At 43.8% G+C, this 15,080-nt stretch overlaps 1 protein-coding gene across 2 annotated transcripts in view; it reads left to right on the plus strand.

Moving 5' to 3' along the window:
• The window catches only part of FANCI (FA complementation group I), a 188,926-nt gene that overhangs the window by 70,796 nt on the left and 103,050 nt on the right, over positions 1 to 15,080 (plus strand). For both annotated transcript variants that reach the window (XM_030189691.1, XM_030189690.1), the window contains 3 exons: positions 7,521 to 7,692; positions 9,316 to 9,403; positions 11,462 to 11,592. In XM_030189691.1, the coding sequence (XP_030045551.1) occupies positions 7,521 to 7,692; positions 9,316 to 9,403; positions 11,462 to 11,592 (391 nt within the window). The remainder of the gene's footprint in view (positions 1 to 7,520; positions 7,693 to 9,315; positions 9,404 to 11,461; positions 11,593 to 15,080) is intronic.

Raw genomic sequence — 15,080 nt, forward strand, 5'->3', positions numbered from 1 at the left:
CTTGCAGTATTAAATCTCCAAGGACTGCTGGAAATTTCCTTGGTAACTGAACCAACATAAGGCTGAAGAAGCAGAGTACAACAAGATGATATGGGTCAGAATGGCTCCATTCTGAATGTGATGTAATGTTTTGATTTTCTGAAGCAGCCTTGGGAGATTCCAAACCTATTGTTCTGGACATGATGGCACGTCTAGTTTACCAGAAGCACTGATGTTGTAGTTAAAGTGCTTTTCAATGTGTTACCAATGGGACAATATTGTAGCCCTTGGAGCCACAACATGTGAGCCAAACATGTTGTTGTGCATTGACAGCAAGGACAGGTATACACGTCATCACCCAGCTGCAGTTGGTCTCTTTTCACTATTAGAGAGTCTGCAAACTAAGATCGAGTTAGTTACAGTTGGATTCCATCTGAAGTGTAACCTGCTTCTGCTAACCTGACTGAGGAACATTCTGCTATCTCCTGGTCGTCTGCATCATCCAAGGGCGTATGTTTTGCCACGTACCTTTTGTGTAGCATGATAGGTTTATAAAAAACAAGCCGCATTAAGAGCCTTAGGGGGATTTGCATTCACTTGGTGCTCCTCTCATGATGAAGTCACTGCTGTTTCGTGATACTTTTCATTTCTGAGCTGATCTGGTACTACTGTAAATAAAAGAGCACTCTATTTTCATAATACCCTTGGTGTGGAGTTAGTTCTGTTTGTTATCTGGGTGTTGGAACTTAGATCTTGGAATAAGAGGGAACATTTTCATCTGACACTGTCTTTAGCGGGTTTTAGCAGAGACCAGTTCTGTGGTAATTTATACAAAGTGTTTGGCTTCCTTGATAACATCCTAGAAATTATCTGTGTATGCCCCACATGTGTCTGTGTGTGTCCGGCACGTAACAGCACTATTAAAATGGATGTACATAACGCATGCCTAGGACGTGGTTGTCACCTTTTTTCCCTGGGCATGCATATAACATCAACGCTTACCATGAGATTGTCCTACACATGTGCTAGGCATTTTTGCTACCAAGCTGCTTGCAGAATTTCCATGCATCTCAATTTGCATGCAATTTTCCTTTTAGCGTCGATTGCGATATAGACGCATTCAGTATTTAATGGCAACTTTTGAGCATCTGGGCTAGAGACAGAACAAATACTTGTGAACCTCAACCTATATGAGTATTGTGTAGCCTGTTGCTCTTCAGTTTTCTGTGTCTCCAGCAGATAGTAGGTGATTTCGCCAAATTGATCAATGATGCTCCTGGGGTTCAAGTGCAAAACTAGACCTCTAATAGAGCGGGGTAGGCCTCTTTCTCCCACTTGGTCTGTTTTTGGAGCTGGGGGATGATAAGAGGAGTTCAGGTCCCCCTCTCCCCTCCCTGCCATGGTCTCTCTCATCAAACTGTGTTCTGGGTAGTGCTCTAGTTCGACATCTCCGCTGCCTTTGACTCCGTGGACCACCACCTACTACTGGCCAGGCTTAACAACCTCAGATTAACAGGACCTGTACTAAACTGGTTCAACAACTTCCTACAAAATCGCTCATACACAGTCTGGAAAGCAGAGACCTTATCGAAGGGATAGGCACCAACATGCAGTGTGCCCCAGGGCTCCCCGCTGCCTCCCCTGCTGTTCAACTTATTCATGAACACCCTTCCTCAAACAGTTCTGGATGACGAAGAACATGTAGTCTCGTATGCTAATGACATACTGATGCTTATTCCCATGAGATCTACACTCTGTGAAACGTCTGGAAGAGTCTGTTAGTCAATGAACAAAATATACAACTGGTCCATAGAGCATAAGCTGCAACTAAACCAAAATAAAATGAACCTGCTCTGGTTCTCCAACTCTACAGCCTGTATTCCTTCCAATCTGGATCTGCCCAACTGAGTAACCCTCAATGTATCCAAGGAATCTAAGGTCTTGGGTATCACCTTGGACTCCTCACTAACATTAGAAACACGAGTCAACCAGCTGTGGAAGAAATGCTTCCTCCGCATGCACCAGATACGGCTGCTAAGATTCTATTTTCAACACCCACATTTTTCAGTATTGGTCCAGATGCTGGTTCTGTCTAATCTAGACTACTGCAACTCCCTGTACACCAGACTAAACAACAAATTACTATCGAAGCTCCAACTTATCCGGAACACAGCGTGTGGCTGATTTTCCAACTAAGAAAATTCAAGAGCGTCTCCAAACATCTAAGAGAACTACACTGGCTACATCAGAGCCCACATCGCTTTTAAATCAGTCTGCTTAGTTTTTCACATGTGTGACAGAACAGTGTGTTTTAAGTCTGTAAAGCTGCCTTTATTACTTCTTGAAGTGTATTTCTCTAGTTTGGTCAGCAGATGGTGCATGTTATGTTTTAAGCTGTTACAAAGAACTGACCTTTCTTTTTTTTAGTTAGCACACAGAAAGGAAATGCCTGTAGTGATATAACCAGCTATTTTTAAAAATTGTTGTTCTGGGCTCTGGCCCAGGAGCTCATTTCATTTGGATTGTACTGGCTTTTGCTACAGTTTCAGCCTAGGAGAAAAGAGAGAGCTCTATGCAGGGGTGATATGATACAGACGTTCAAATATTTGAAAGGTATTAATTCGCAAACAAACCTTTTCCGGAGAGGCGGAGGCGGTAGAACGAGAGGACATGAAATGAGATTGAAGGGGGGCAGACTCAAGAAAAATGTCAGGAAGTATTTTTTCATGGCCAGAGTGGTGGATGCTTGGAATGCCCTCCCACGGGAGGTGATGGAAAAGAAAACGGTAACGGAATTCAAACATGCGTGGGATAAACATAAAGGAATCCTGTTCAGAAGGAATGGATCCTCAGGAGCTTAGCCGAGACTGGGTGGCAGAGCCGGTGGTGGGAGGCAGGGCTGGTGGTTGGGAGGCGGGGATAGTGCTGGGCAGACTTATACGGTTTGTGCCAGAGCCGGTGGTGGGAGGTGGGGCTGGTGGTTGGGAGGCGGGGATAGTGCTGGGCAGACTTATACGGTCTGTGCCCTGAAAAAGACAGGCACAAATCAAAGTAAGGTATACACAAGAAGTGGCACATATGAGTTTATCTTGTTGGGCAGACTGGATGGACCGTGCAGGTCTTTTTCTGATGTCATCTACTATGTATGTTACTATGTATGCTGAAGCCCTGTAAAACAGTTATATTTGATAACTGGTGAGCAGCTATATGTCCTGATATCACCAGGTACTTTCTAGAAAGTAGAAAATGTTTAGTTAGTGTTATAATTGATCCATATTTCAGTTATCAGTTATTGTTTGCTGATTGCACATTTTTTGTTCATTGTTCAATTTTTAAGACAAACAAGTTTGTTTGTTGCCTCTTTGTCTGGAATGATAAGGAATCCTGGTGGTTTGTGTGTTGGGTCTGTGAGTGCTTTCTGGTAGTGTGACCCCAGTAACCTAGAAATCACTGAAGATAATTTGAGAACGGGAGACTCACCCAGAGGCGGTTGGGACCTAGTCGGTGGGAAGAGGGCTCTAGTGTAGAGCGCAAGCGGTAAATGCAGACTGACCTCTAAGCTGTTCTGGGGATAGACCATCTAAGTGGCTACGGGGTGACAACGTGCTATATGAAAATACATCCGAACTACTGACCCAACTCTTCTCTTGTCACTATTACAATTCCACAAGAATTTGAGCCATCTTGCTACTCAAATTCCCTCAAATTAAAAACTTAAAATACAAACGTCAGGTGAACTACTTGTTCTCTTTTTGCGCCATCTCTGATTAGAATTCTCTGCCTAGCACGATCTACTCCAAATCAAACTACATGCGACTCCGCAAGAAACTGAAAAACCGTACTGTTCGACAAAGTTTAACTTACATTCCTCTTGTCCACACCTTAAACCACTTTCTGTTCCTTCCCATCTCCCCTCCCTGTCTGCCAGTGTAGATTCCTGCTCTATAAACCACCTTGAACCTCCTGCTGTGATCTGCATGGTATATAAGCAATATATTAGATTAGATTACAGTGGTGATAAGTGAGTGGGACTTAAAAATAAAGACACCAATGCTAAGTAGAAGGGAAGGTGTGTGGCCTGGACTAAGTGGGAGTCCGAGGTAAGGAGTTACTTTTGGCATCTCAGGACTTGTCTGAAGAGGGGTACTCCTGAGGAGTCAGTACTTGTCTCCAGTTCTGTTGTGTGATCTGTGCTAGGATCGGAGCATGTATCTGACTCAGTTGAAGTGCCAAGACCATGTTGGTGTTCAGTAAGCTCCAGAAGTGGCATACATCGGGCACAGCAGAAAAACTGAGGCAGTGCTGGGTCTCAAGGTGAACATGCCAAGCACTGTGTGACCTGCAGCAGCAACTTGGAGAGCTCAGAGGGATATGGTTTTTGCTGCATGGCCCCGGAGGCATGGGTTGACGTGCTAATAACTTTTATCCTGGTTGTCATATTGGTGTTTGTTAGCGTCTTCACTGCTGTCCCTGCAATTCCAAGTAGTATTTCTTTTGACTGTTTTTTTTTTCACTGCCTCTTTGACATCTCTTCCACTGTTCAGAGCCACACCTGGTGGCAGGAGAGATGAGATTGGCTGGGGTTTTGTCAGACTACAAGCACCCTGAGTCTGGTATTTTATTGTTGGGGAGTCTTGTGCTCCCAGCTTCTCAAGTTCTTCTGTTGACCCTGGAGTAATGGATCTTGGGGGAGTCGGTTCAGCAGTGGCAGCAACAAGCAGGCCCTGGAGATCCTCATGTGTTTCAAGGCACTAAAGAAATGTTTTTCTGATTTTAAGTTGCTGCTTCATAACGCTTACTGCTTGACGCAAGATCAAGTGCTAGCATGGCAGGTAATGCAGAACAGCAACACCTCCAGAATGGTTATTAGATACATGGATTAAACAACATTCTACCCATCAGCCATGTCATTAATGTGTATCATTAATACAGAGCAACTATTGTTACTACAACTGCCTTCCCCAGAGTGCTGAGAACATCCTCAACAGTCAAGGCAGAGATTTTAGCATGCCATAACTTTGGCTGTTAATGTACATTAAGTGCAAAACCTTAGAGCAAGTTGGTAAATGGGCCCCTGAGTGACATATTGGTATCAGCAAACTGCTTAGTCTTACAGCTGATATAACCAGTGCTTTTTTTTGTGCTGGTACGCGCCGGTACGGCGTACTGGCACCTTTTTTGTGAGGTCCGTCTGGTGGTGTGCTGGAGCCCTCGCACCAGCTCGCAAGAGCCGGTTGTTTTTCAGGGCGAGCCGGCTCTCCTCCTTCCTTCCCTCCCCCCTCCCCTCCCCTGAGCTACAGCGTCCCAGTCAAGACTCATACCTGAAGAAGGCAACGGATTCTTCGGGGCAGGCAGGAAAGAGCCCCAGTCTTGCCTGCCCGCTGCCGGCGCTGACCCTCCTCTGCTGCCGGATCACTCTTTAAAAATGGATGCCAAGACTTCCAGCGGCGGCCTTGTGAGTCTTCTGCTGAAGTCTTGGCAACCATTTTGAAGAGCGATGCAGTAGCGCCGCGGGAGAGTCAGCGCCAGCAGCGGGAGGAAAGACTGGGGATCTTTCCTGCCTGCTCCGAAGAATCTACTAAACAACCTGGGTGGCTGGAGGGGGGGCAGGGGAGAGAGGACAATCGCTGGGTATGGGTGGCTGGAGGGGGGGGCAGGGGAGAGAAGACAATCACTGGGTATGGGTGGCTGGAGGGGGGCAGGGCAGAGAGGACAATCACTGGGTATGGGTGGCTGGAGGGGGGCAGGGCAGAGAGGACAATCACTGGGTATGGGTGGCTGGAGGGGGGGCATGGGAGAGAGGACAATAGCTGGACATGGGTGGCTGGAGGGGGCAGGGGAGAGAGGACAATAGCTGGACATGGGTGGCTGGAGGGGGCAGGGGAGAGAGGACAATCACTGGGTATGGGTGGCTGGAGGGGGGCAGGGCAGAGAGGACAATCACTGGGTATGGGTGGCTGGAGGGGGGGCAGGGCAGAGAGGACAATCACTGGGTATGGGTGGCTGGAGGGGGGCAGGGCAGAGAGGACAATCACTGGGTATGGGTGGCTGGAGGGGGGGCAGGGGAGAGAGGACAATAGCTGGACATGGGTGGCTGGAGGGGGCAGGGGAGAGAGGACAATAGCTGGACATGGGTGGCTGGAGGGGGCAGGGGAGAGAGGACAATAGCTGGACATGGGTGGCTGGAGGGGGGCAGGGGAGTGAAGACAATCACTGGGTATGGGTGGCTGGAGGGGGGCAGGGCAGAGAGGACAATCACTGGGTATGGGTGGCTGGAGGGGGGCAGGGGAGAGAGAACAATCGCTGGGTATGGGTGGCTGGAGGGGGGGCAGGGGAGAGAAGACAGTCGCTGGGTATGGGTGGCTGGAGGGGGGCAGGGGAGAGAGGACAATCGCTGGAGGGGAGGGCAGGGGGAGAGAAGACAGTCACTGGACATGGGTGGATGGAGGGGAGGGAAAAGTGAGGAAGGAGATGAGATGAGGGAAAAGGAAGAGAGGAGAAAAACCACATGGATGAAGAAAATAGGCAGAAGCTGGATCCACTGGAAGTCAAGTCTGCGGAGGACCCAGCTTTTACTTACGGATGTAGGGCAAGAAATGAAGGAGAAAGAAGGAAAGTAAAGAAATAAATGGAAAGGAAGCCCTGAAAACGGAGTTAAGAGGACAGATAGCAGCAGAATCGGATACTGGGCCAGCATGATCAGAAAAACAGTCACCAGACAACAGAGGTAGAAAAAAATCATTTTATTTTCATTTTAGTGTTTGGAATATGTCCAATTTGAGAATTTACATCTGCTGTCTTATTTTGCACTGGGTATACTGGAGCTGTAACAACTTACAGAAATTATTTATAATGAAAAAAATCACGTTATTTTTTTCTCCTATACTAGCATAATATTTTCAATGATGTCTGTTTATATGCGCCATGGCTGGTATGGGGTGTGTGGCTTATGTAGGTGTGGCTATAATAGGGGTGGAGTCATATGTGGTGACCCCGCCCACAATGAGTACCGGCACCTTTTTTTCTACAAAAAAAGTACTGGATATAACAACCTCTTTTAACTTCAATACCCAACAAGCATAGATAGTCTGAGGCATTGAAGTGCTTTTGTTTGAAATTTTGCACAATTCACCAATATTTTGTATTCATACTTTTACTTATTATATGCTTGTATTAAAACTCTGAATAAAGTACTGTACCCAATAAGGAAAACATGAACTCATATGAAAAATATCAAACATTAATAAAGATAATGAATAATCTAAAAGTAAGAAAAAAAAATCATGACCTCTTGTTTAGTTTATTCACATTTGCTATAATTCCTTTGCTGCCTAGCAATTCAAAGTGGTTTACAAAAAGTGGTTTTCTGTAAAAAAAATATTCAGAAATTATAAGGAAAGGAACTACAAATACTTGACAGGAAACTGCAGATGTCATTCTTACCAGATAAGTTAGATCTAGAGCAAAGACCTCTAGAAGAAGATAAAATATAAAAAAAAAAAAAAAAACCAAAAAAAAACTAATTATTTTGCTTTCTGCAGTGTATTTGGCTGGGATCATGTTACTGAAGGCCTGGTGGAACTTGGTTTTAAACTGATGGACTCATTTGGGCCAAAATCAGCCTTCGGAGGCAAAGTAGTAGAAGCCACTTCTAGGACTCCGGCTCAACAAGCATGTAGACTGGGAGCTCAAATACTGCTTGAAGCTTTTAAGGTAGGTAATAGTGGCACAGAACTCTGTGCATGACTGTCACCGGGAGTTTGAGGAAGCCCACAAGCAATACTGCAGTGTCTCCGCAAACTCTGTGCAGATATGTTGGTTGCTGCAGAGCGAACCTACGAAATTGGGGATTTCTTGGCCAGGCTGAGAACATGATGGTGAGTACCCAATCCCTATTCATTTATTGGAGTTCTTAGTTCACGATTTAACTGGTGACATAGCTGGTGATGCAGAGCCCTAGTTTCATTATAGATTGATATTGGTAGAATGGATGAGATGTGAGGGCAAGCAGGCATATAAGTTGCTGTTGTGTATTTATGTACAAGTGGTTGTTGCCTGTTTATCAGCACTTTTCTCTCTTTACAGTGTGACAGTATTGGGACATTCTGATGTATTCTTTGTGACCACTGAAATGACATCAGTGATTTAAACCAAGTTTCCTCTATAACCAGTTATTGAGAGAGAGAGGGGAATAATTCATTGTATCCGAGTACTCTTACCAGGGGCAGACTGACCATTCAGGCAACCGGGCAATTCCCAGAGGCTCTAGGGGGCCCAGATGCTCTCTTCCCCCCCCCCCCACGCCTCCACACCCTACAGCCCCCTGAGCCTCAATGGTCCCTCCCCATTCCCACCTTGAAGGGCCCTGGTGGTCTAGTGGCCTTTACGGGGGCAGGAAAGAACAACACTCTTTCCTGTCCACTGCTGCTGTTCTGCGCGGTGCTGTGCTGCCATGCATTAAAAATGGTTGCCGAGACTCCCTTGGGACTACTGTGGGAAGTCTCGGCAGCCATTTTGAAAATATGGTGGCGCCCGGGCAGATTAGTGGTAGTGGACAGGAAAGAGTGGGGTTTCTTTCCAGGGACCTTCAAAGTTAGAACCAGGAAGGGCCCACTGAGGCTTGTGGGGCTGTGTAGTGTGTGTGTGGGGGGGCTGTAGCTGTGGCGGGAGGGGTGGTGGGGGTGGCGGCAGGTAGCAGCGGGGGGTGGGGCCAATGACCTTTACTGCCTGGGTTCCCAGATCACTGTCGGTCAGCCCTACTCGCTTTTTAGCTGTATTAGTTTCCCCAGACTAACCACTTCTTGTAGTGAGATTTAGAGCAGTGCCGTGTGCTGCTCCAGGTACACATGGTACGCGCAACCAGCTGACAGAATCTGTTTGTGAAACTCAGCTTGAGCCTTTTGACAGTGGCTCTTCTGGAAGGATCATTTTGCTATGTGCATGAAGTATCCCGGTTTCTTTGGTGCAAAGTCTATGGGCACTTTATGATTTTTGCACCTGCTTTTTCTGTACGTAGATATTTCATTAAAAAAAGTCATGTGCAGAGATTTAAAAATACACTGCACATAGGTTATTTTCTGATCCTGTCCAAAACACACCACAAGGAGTGCCTTCTACAAATGTAGTTAACAGCACATATGCTGCAGGAACCTGCATACACTGTATCAGATTGAGGAAAGGCTGTGTTCAAATAGGCAATTTACTCATGTAAATTGTATCTGTATAAATATTTTTTTTGAAAATTGCTCTTAATGAACTGTCAGAGACCAAGAACAACCAGCTTTGTTTCATATTTCTTAACGTGCTGAAAATGAGTATTCTCTCTTTACCTTTCAGGTCCATGAGACACTCAGAAGTGAAATTTTGGAGCAGGTCTTAAACAGGGTTATCACAAGGGCAGCTTGTCCCATCAGCCATTACCTAGGTAATAATTTGGTGGTCAGAATGTACAGCTGTTTTTTGGCTTTTCAGAAGAACATAAGAATAGCCATACAGGGTCAGACCAATGGTCCATCTAACCCAGTATCCTGCTTTCCAACAGTGGTCAATCCAGGTCACAAGTACCTGGCAGAAACCCAAATAGTAACAACATTTCATTCTACCAATCCCAGGGCAAGCAGTGGCTTCCCCCCATGTCCATATCAATAACAGACTATGGACTTTTCCTCCAGGAACTTGTCCAAACTTTTTTTTTTTAACCCAGATATGCTGCCGCTGTTACCGCATCCTCCGTCAATGAGTTCCAAAGCTTAACTATTGTTTGAGTGAAAAAAAATTCCTCTTATTTGTTTTAAAAATATTTCCACGTAATTTCATTGACTGTCCCCTAGTCTTTGTACTTTCTGGAAGAGTGAAAAATCAATTCATTTTTACCCACTCAGAATTTTGTAGACCTCAATATCTGATTTCTTCCCCATTTCTCAGCTAGGAAAATATGAGTCGGTTGTATCTTAGCCTGAATAAGAAGCTTTATGTGGGAGTTTGAAAATCCTAAAATGTGGAGGAGCTGGGAGACAGGGGAAGAGTATTGTTCAAAATTATGCCATTTGAAGCCCCAGATACTGTCAATCTCATGTAGTAAGCACTGGTATAGAGGGGAGAGGAGATGGTGTAATGGACTGGGAAGCAGAAGACCAGAGTATGGCCTTGAGCAAGTTGCTGTGTATTGCCAGCCTTGGGTACCTGTCATGAAATGCCTAGCCACTCGCCTGGGGCTACCCCATGGCCACTTAGAGGGTCTATCCCCAGCACAGCTCAGATCCCCCTGCACCTGCCGCTTGTGCTCTACACTAGCACCCTCCTCCCACCGCCTGGGTCCCAACCACCTCTGGGCGACTCTCCCGCTCTCAAATTATCCCCAGTGATTCCTAGGTTACTGGGGCCACACTCCCAGTGGTCTCACAGTTCCATACAAACCAGGCTTCTTTATCAGTCCAGATAAGCAGAGGCAATATACTGAAAATGTTTATTGTCATGAAAGATTAGAACTGTGAACAGAAAAGGTACAATCAGCAAACAGTAACAGTTTTATAACTGATACATATTTATCTAAATATTTGTTTACTATCTAAATAGAACATGGGGAGATCAGGACATATAGCTGCTCACAGATTATCAAATATAACTGTTCACAGGGCCTCAGCAAAGAGATTTTTCTCTTTTCTCCCTGGCTAAGACTGGGGCAAAAGCTAGATGAATTTGAGCTCCTGGGCCAGTCAGAGCCCAGAACAGCAAATTTTAAAAGTAGCTGGCCACATCACTGCGCTAACTAAAGAAGGGAACAGTCTTTTCTCCATAATAGTGTTAAACATAAATATGCACCATCTGCTGGCCAAACTTGAGAAATACACTTTAAGAAATAATACAGTTTACAGGCTTAAAACCTGCTGTTTTGTCACAGAACCCATTTAGACTTTTTGGGCAGGGATGTGTTGAGCCAGTATGTAATTAGTTGATAAGCACTCTGCCTTAGGGGACTGTGTAAATGCCTAAGTAAATATTTTATCCATTACTGTTTTTAATGTAATGTAGAATTTTTTTTAATGTCAAAGGGTTATTTCAATTGTAAAACAAATAATTCCGAAAAGAATGTTGCCACCAGTGGTTTAATTTTCCTCTTTCACCTTCTGGCATACAACACTTGAATGGAGGTGGTGGAGACAAAAGACTGTTTTGTTTCGGAATTCAAGGACGCTTTGGAAAAGGCATAGTATAGGGCACTGATGGGCACACTAGATAGGCCATATGATCTTTATCTGCCTTCATTTTCTTTTGTTTTTATTCCAGTGGATTGTTAATATAAACCTTTTAGTGTGGAAAATGGTACTTGACACTGGGTACACTGGGTGATTACTATAAAACAAGGTATATGAAACTGCTATCGAAGAAATCCTTTGAAAGTTGAAGATTTGTTAAGAGTTTGGTCGAATGAGTACGTGCTATAATAAAGTGAAATACTTCTCTTGAAAACTGTGTTTTCCAGACCTGCTGTCGGATATCGTAGTGTCGGCTCCCCTTGTCCTTCAGTATTCCTCCTCCAAGGTCACTGAAGCATTTGATCACTTGTCTTTTTTACCTCTGAACACTGTGCATGGGCTGCTGAAGGCTGTACAGGTAAGAAACTCCAATATTGCTGCAATGGGTTCTCTTCTATGGCTTTTGAATGTGTCATTTTCCCCACTTTTGGGAGAACCACTGAGTCTCCAGATAGTCTACCTTTAAGGCCTGTTAGCCAGCAGTTTTCAAAAGCCACACACAAGTAAAAGTTATTTGAAAAATTAGCCACCCTGCAATGAGAAAAAGGACTTGCGTTGTCTACAGTGTGCTTATTTTTGCCTGTATTTTAGTGGAGGTGTTCTTTGTTGGATTATTTGTAGTAAATAATTAGCAGATTTTAGTACACACAGCTTCAGCTTTAGAAATGTTAATTTCTTTCTTCATCTCTCTCTCATTCACCCCTGAATAATTCACTGCTGAGTCACTTTAAAGTTGAAGTAACAAAACATCTGTTTACTCACAGTTTGTAGTTAGATTATAATCAGACAGGCTTATATATACATATTACTATACATTTGTATTATCAGCTCCTTCCATGTGCTTAGATGGTAATGGATGCTCACACCACCATAGATCCTCTCAGGTTAGGAGAGATCATGAGCTCCATGTGCTCCATGTGCTGCATGTGCTGCATCTAACCCCCACAGGAAGTTGCATAGCTGTGTGACCTCTCTAAGTAATTCACATCAGAGGTCACAGAGTAATCACAGAGAAATAATATCTGACAGGCAATGCATGTAAAAATACAATACATTCCAACAAACCCCTTCTCATGCATAACTGTCATGCAATTATTTATTCATACAAAGTCCAAGCTTTATACGCAGATTCACAAAATGTTCTCTGGGTAACGGTTTGGTCATGATGTCAGCTGTCATCTCACTGGTGTGACAATAGTGTAGACTGATGACCCCTTCTTTTGCCAACTCTCGCACGTTGTGGTATTTCGTTGCGATGTGCTTGGTGCGTGACTGAACCTTGTCATTCTGTGACAGTCGGATGCAGCTCTGATTATCTTCCATTATCTGGATTGGTCTCTTTTCAGATATTCCAAAATCCAGCAAAAGTTTTTCAATCCACATCAGTTCTCTGCACGCTTCCGATACGGCCACGTATTCAGCTTCTGTAGAAGACAAACTCACAATACTTTGTTTATGACTGGCCCATGAAATTTGTACATTTCCATACATAAACACATATCCACTTGTGGACTTATAATCAGAATGATCCCCTGCCCAATCTGAATCACAGTAACATATTAGTTTTGGATTACTATTGGCTGAAATCTTTAATTTACAATCAATGGTACCCTTTAAATACCTTACCATCCTTTTAACTGCAGTCCAATCTGATTTGGTAGGTGAGCTGACCCTTCTGCTCAAAATTCCTACTGCATTTGCTATATCAGCCCTGTATGTGGTAGCTAGATATAAAAGCTTACCTATGGCTGATCTATATTGGATGTTATCTGGTAAAGGTTCTCTTACTGTTTCATCCTTCAGAAAATCAGTGATCATGGGAGTGCTTACAACTTGGGCATCTTGCATACCTAAACTTTCAATAAGCTCATTTATTTTCTGCTTCTGGCTTAGAAGATAAGAACCATCATTTTGTTTCTCAATTTCTATACCAAGATAGTATGACACATTTCCAAGTTCTTTTATCTCAACATTGAGGTTTAAACACTTTACAATGTCCTTGTACTCTTGCTCACTTTTGCTTGCAATGAGCAGATCATCAACAAAAGCTAAAATGTATGCATATTGTCCATTTCTGCACCTAGTGTACAAGCATTTATCTGCTTCACCTTGCTTAAATCCTAAATTTGTCAATATTTCATGCAATTTTTCATTCCAACATTTTTCACTTTGCTTTAATCCATAAAGACCTTTGTTTAATTTACACACTAGCTGTCTTTGTTTTGTATTTATGAAACCTGTTGGCTGTTCCATGTACAAATCTTCAGTTATATCTCCGTGAAGAAACGCTGTTTTCACATCAATGTGGTTGACTTGCATGCCTTTTGAGACTGCAATGCTCAGAAGTGTTCTGATTGTCGTGTGTTTCACTACAGGTGCAAACACTTCATCAAAATCTTCTCCATATTTTTGAAGATATCCCTTTGCGACTAATCTGGCTTTATACCTTTCCACTTTTCCTTGTGCATTCCTTTTTAACTTGAATACCCATTTGCATCCTATAGCTTTCTTGCCAGGAGGTAATTTTGTAAGAATCCAAGTATTATTTTTATCCAATGCATCAATTTCTTCTTGTGCAGCTTTATGCCATTCAGCAGCTTCTTCTGCTGGCATTTTCTCAATCTCATCCCATGTTAAGGGCTCTTGAGCTTCTGCTGACTTTGTTAGGTAAGACAGTCTTGGGGGTGGAACACCTTTGTTTTCCCTGGATGAGCGTCTGACAACAGGTTGGTCTGACCTTTCCGCATCCTCTAAATCTGAGAGTCCTTCTCCAATTGATTCCCCTTCTCCAACTGTACTGTCTTCTTCAATGATCCTTTCTGTGTCTGCTTCCTCTGCCTGTTCCTCGTTAGATACAGGTGAGTTGCTTTCAGACATCTGCCTTGGTATGGCATTTATATACACTGGCATGTCTATTATGGTTCTAGTTTCATATTCTGGATGATAAGGCTCATCTGGGATAATCCAGCCTTTATCAACCCTTTTGTTTTCATCAAAATATGTAACATGTCTTATGCCAACAATGCCAGTTTTCAGATTCAAAATTCTATATCCTTTGTGTCCTGGAGCATAGCCAACTAAAATGCCCCTTTCTGTTGTGGAATCCAGCTTATGCCTTCTTTGTTTTGGTACATGAGCATATGCTGTACTTCCAAATGTTCTTATGTGTGACAGGTTTGGCTTCCTACCATGCCATGTGGTGTGCGCTCAGCGCCTTTAGTTGGCATTCTGTTTTGTAGGTACACTGCTGTGAGAATGGCTTCCCCCCATAGTCTTTTTGGGAGATTGCTATCTGACAGCATACATCTGGTCATTTCCACAAGTGACCTAAATTTTCTCTCTGCAACAGAATTTTTGCTCTGGTGTATTAGCTACTGTTGTGATATGCTGAATGCCTTCTTGTTCTAGGAATGTGCGCATGCTTTGTGAAGTGAACTCACCACCATTGTCGGTCTGAAGAACCTTTGGTTTTCTTTCAAATTTATTGCTCACCATGGCTACGTATTTCTTCAGCATGTCTGTGACTTGACTTTTCTCTTTCAGCAAATAGGCCACACAATATCTAGAGAAATCATCCAAGAATATTAGCACAAATCTGTTATTTCCCAATGATGGGATATTAAACGGTCCACATAAGTCACTGTGTATTAAGTCCAGCACTTTATTACTCCTATTTCCTGTGTATGCAGGAAATGAGGGTCTCACACCTTTTTGAGTAACACAGTCTATGCATTTCTCCATTTTACCAGCATCTGCACTTATCTGAATGCCAGTGGCCAGTTGCTTACTGTAAAGATCCTGGATCACCTTAGAATCACGATGTCCCAGGCGGCGGTGCCAGATTTC

This window comes from Microcaecilia unicolor, chromosome 1 (genome assembly GCF_901765095.1).
Source record: "Microcaecilia unicolor chromosome 1, aMicUni1.1, whole genome shotgun sequence".
NCBI classification, from domain to species: Eukaryota; Metazoa; Chordata; class Amphibia; order Gymnophiona; family Siphonopidae; genus Microcaecilia; species Microcaecilia unicolor.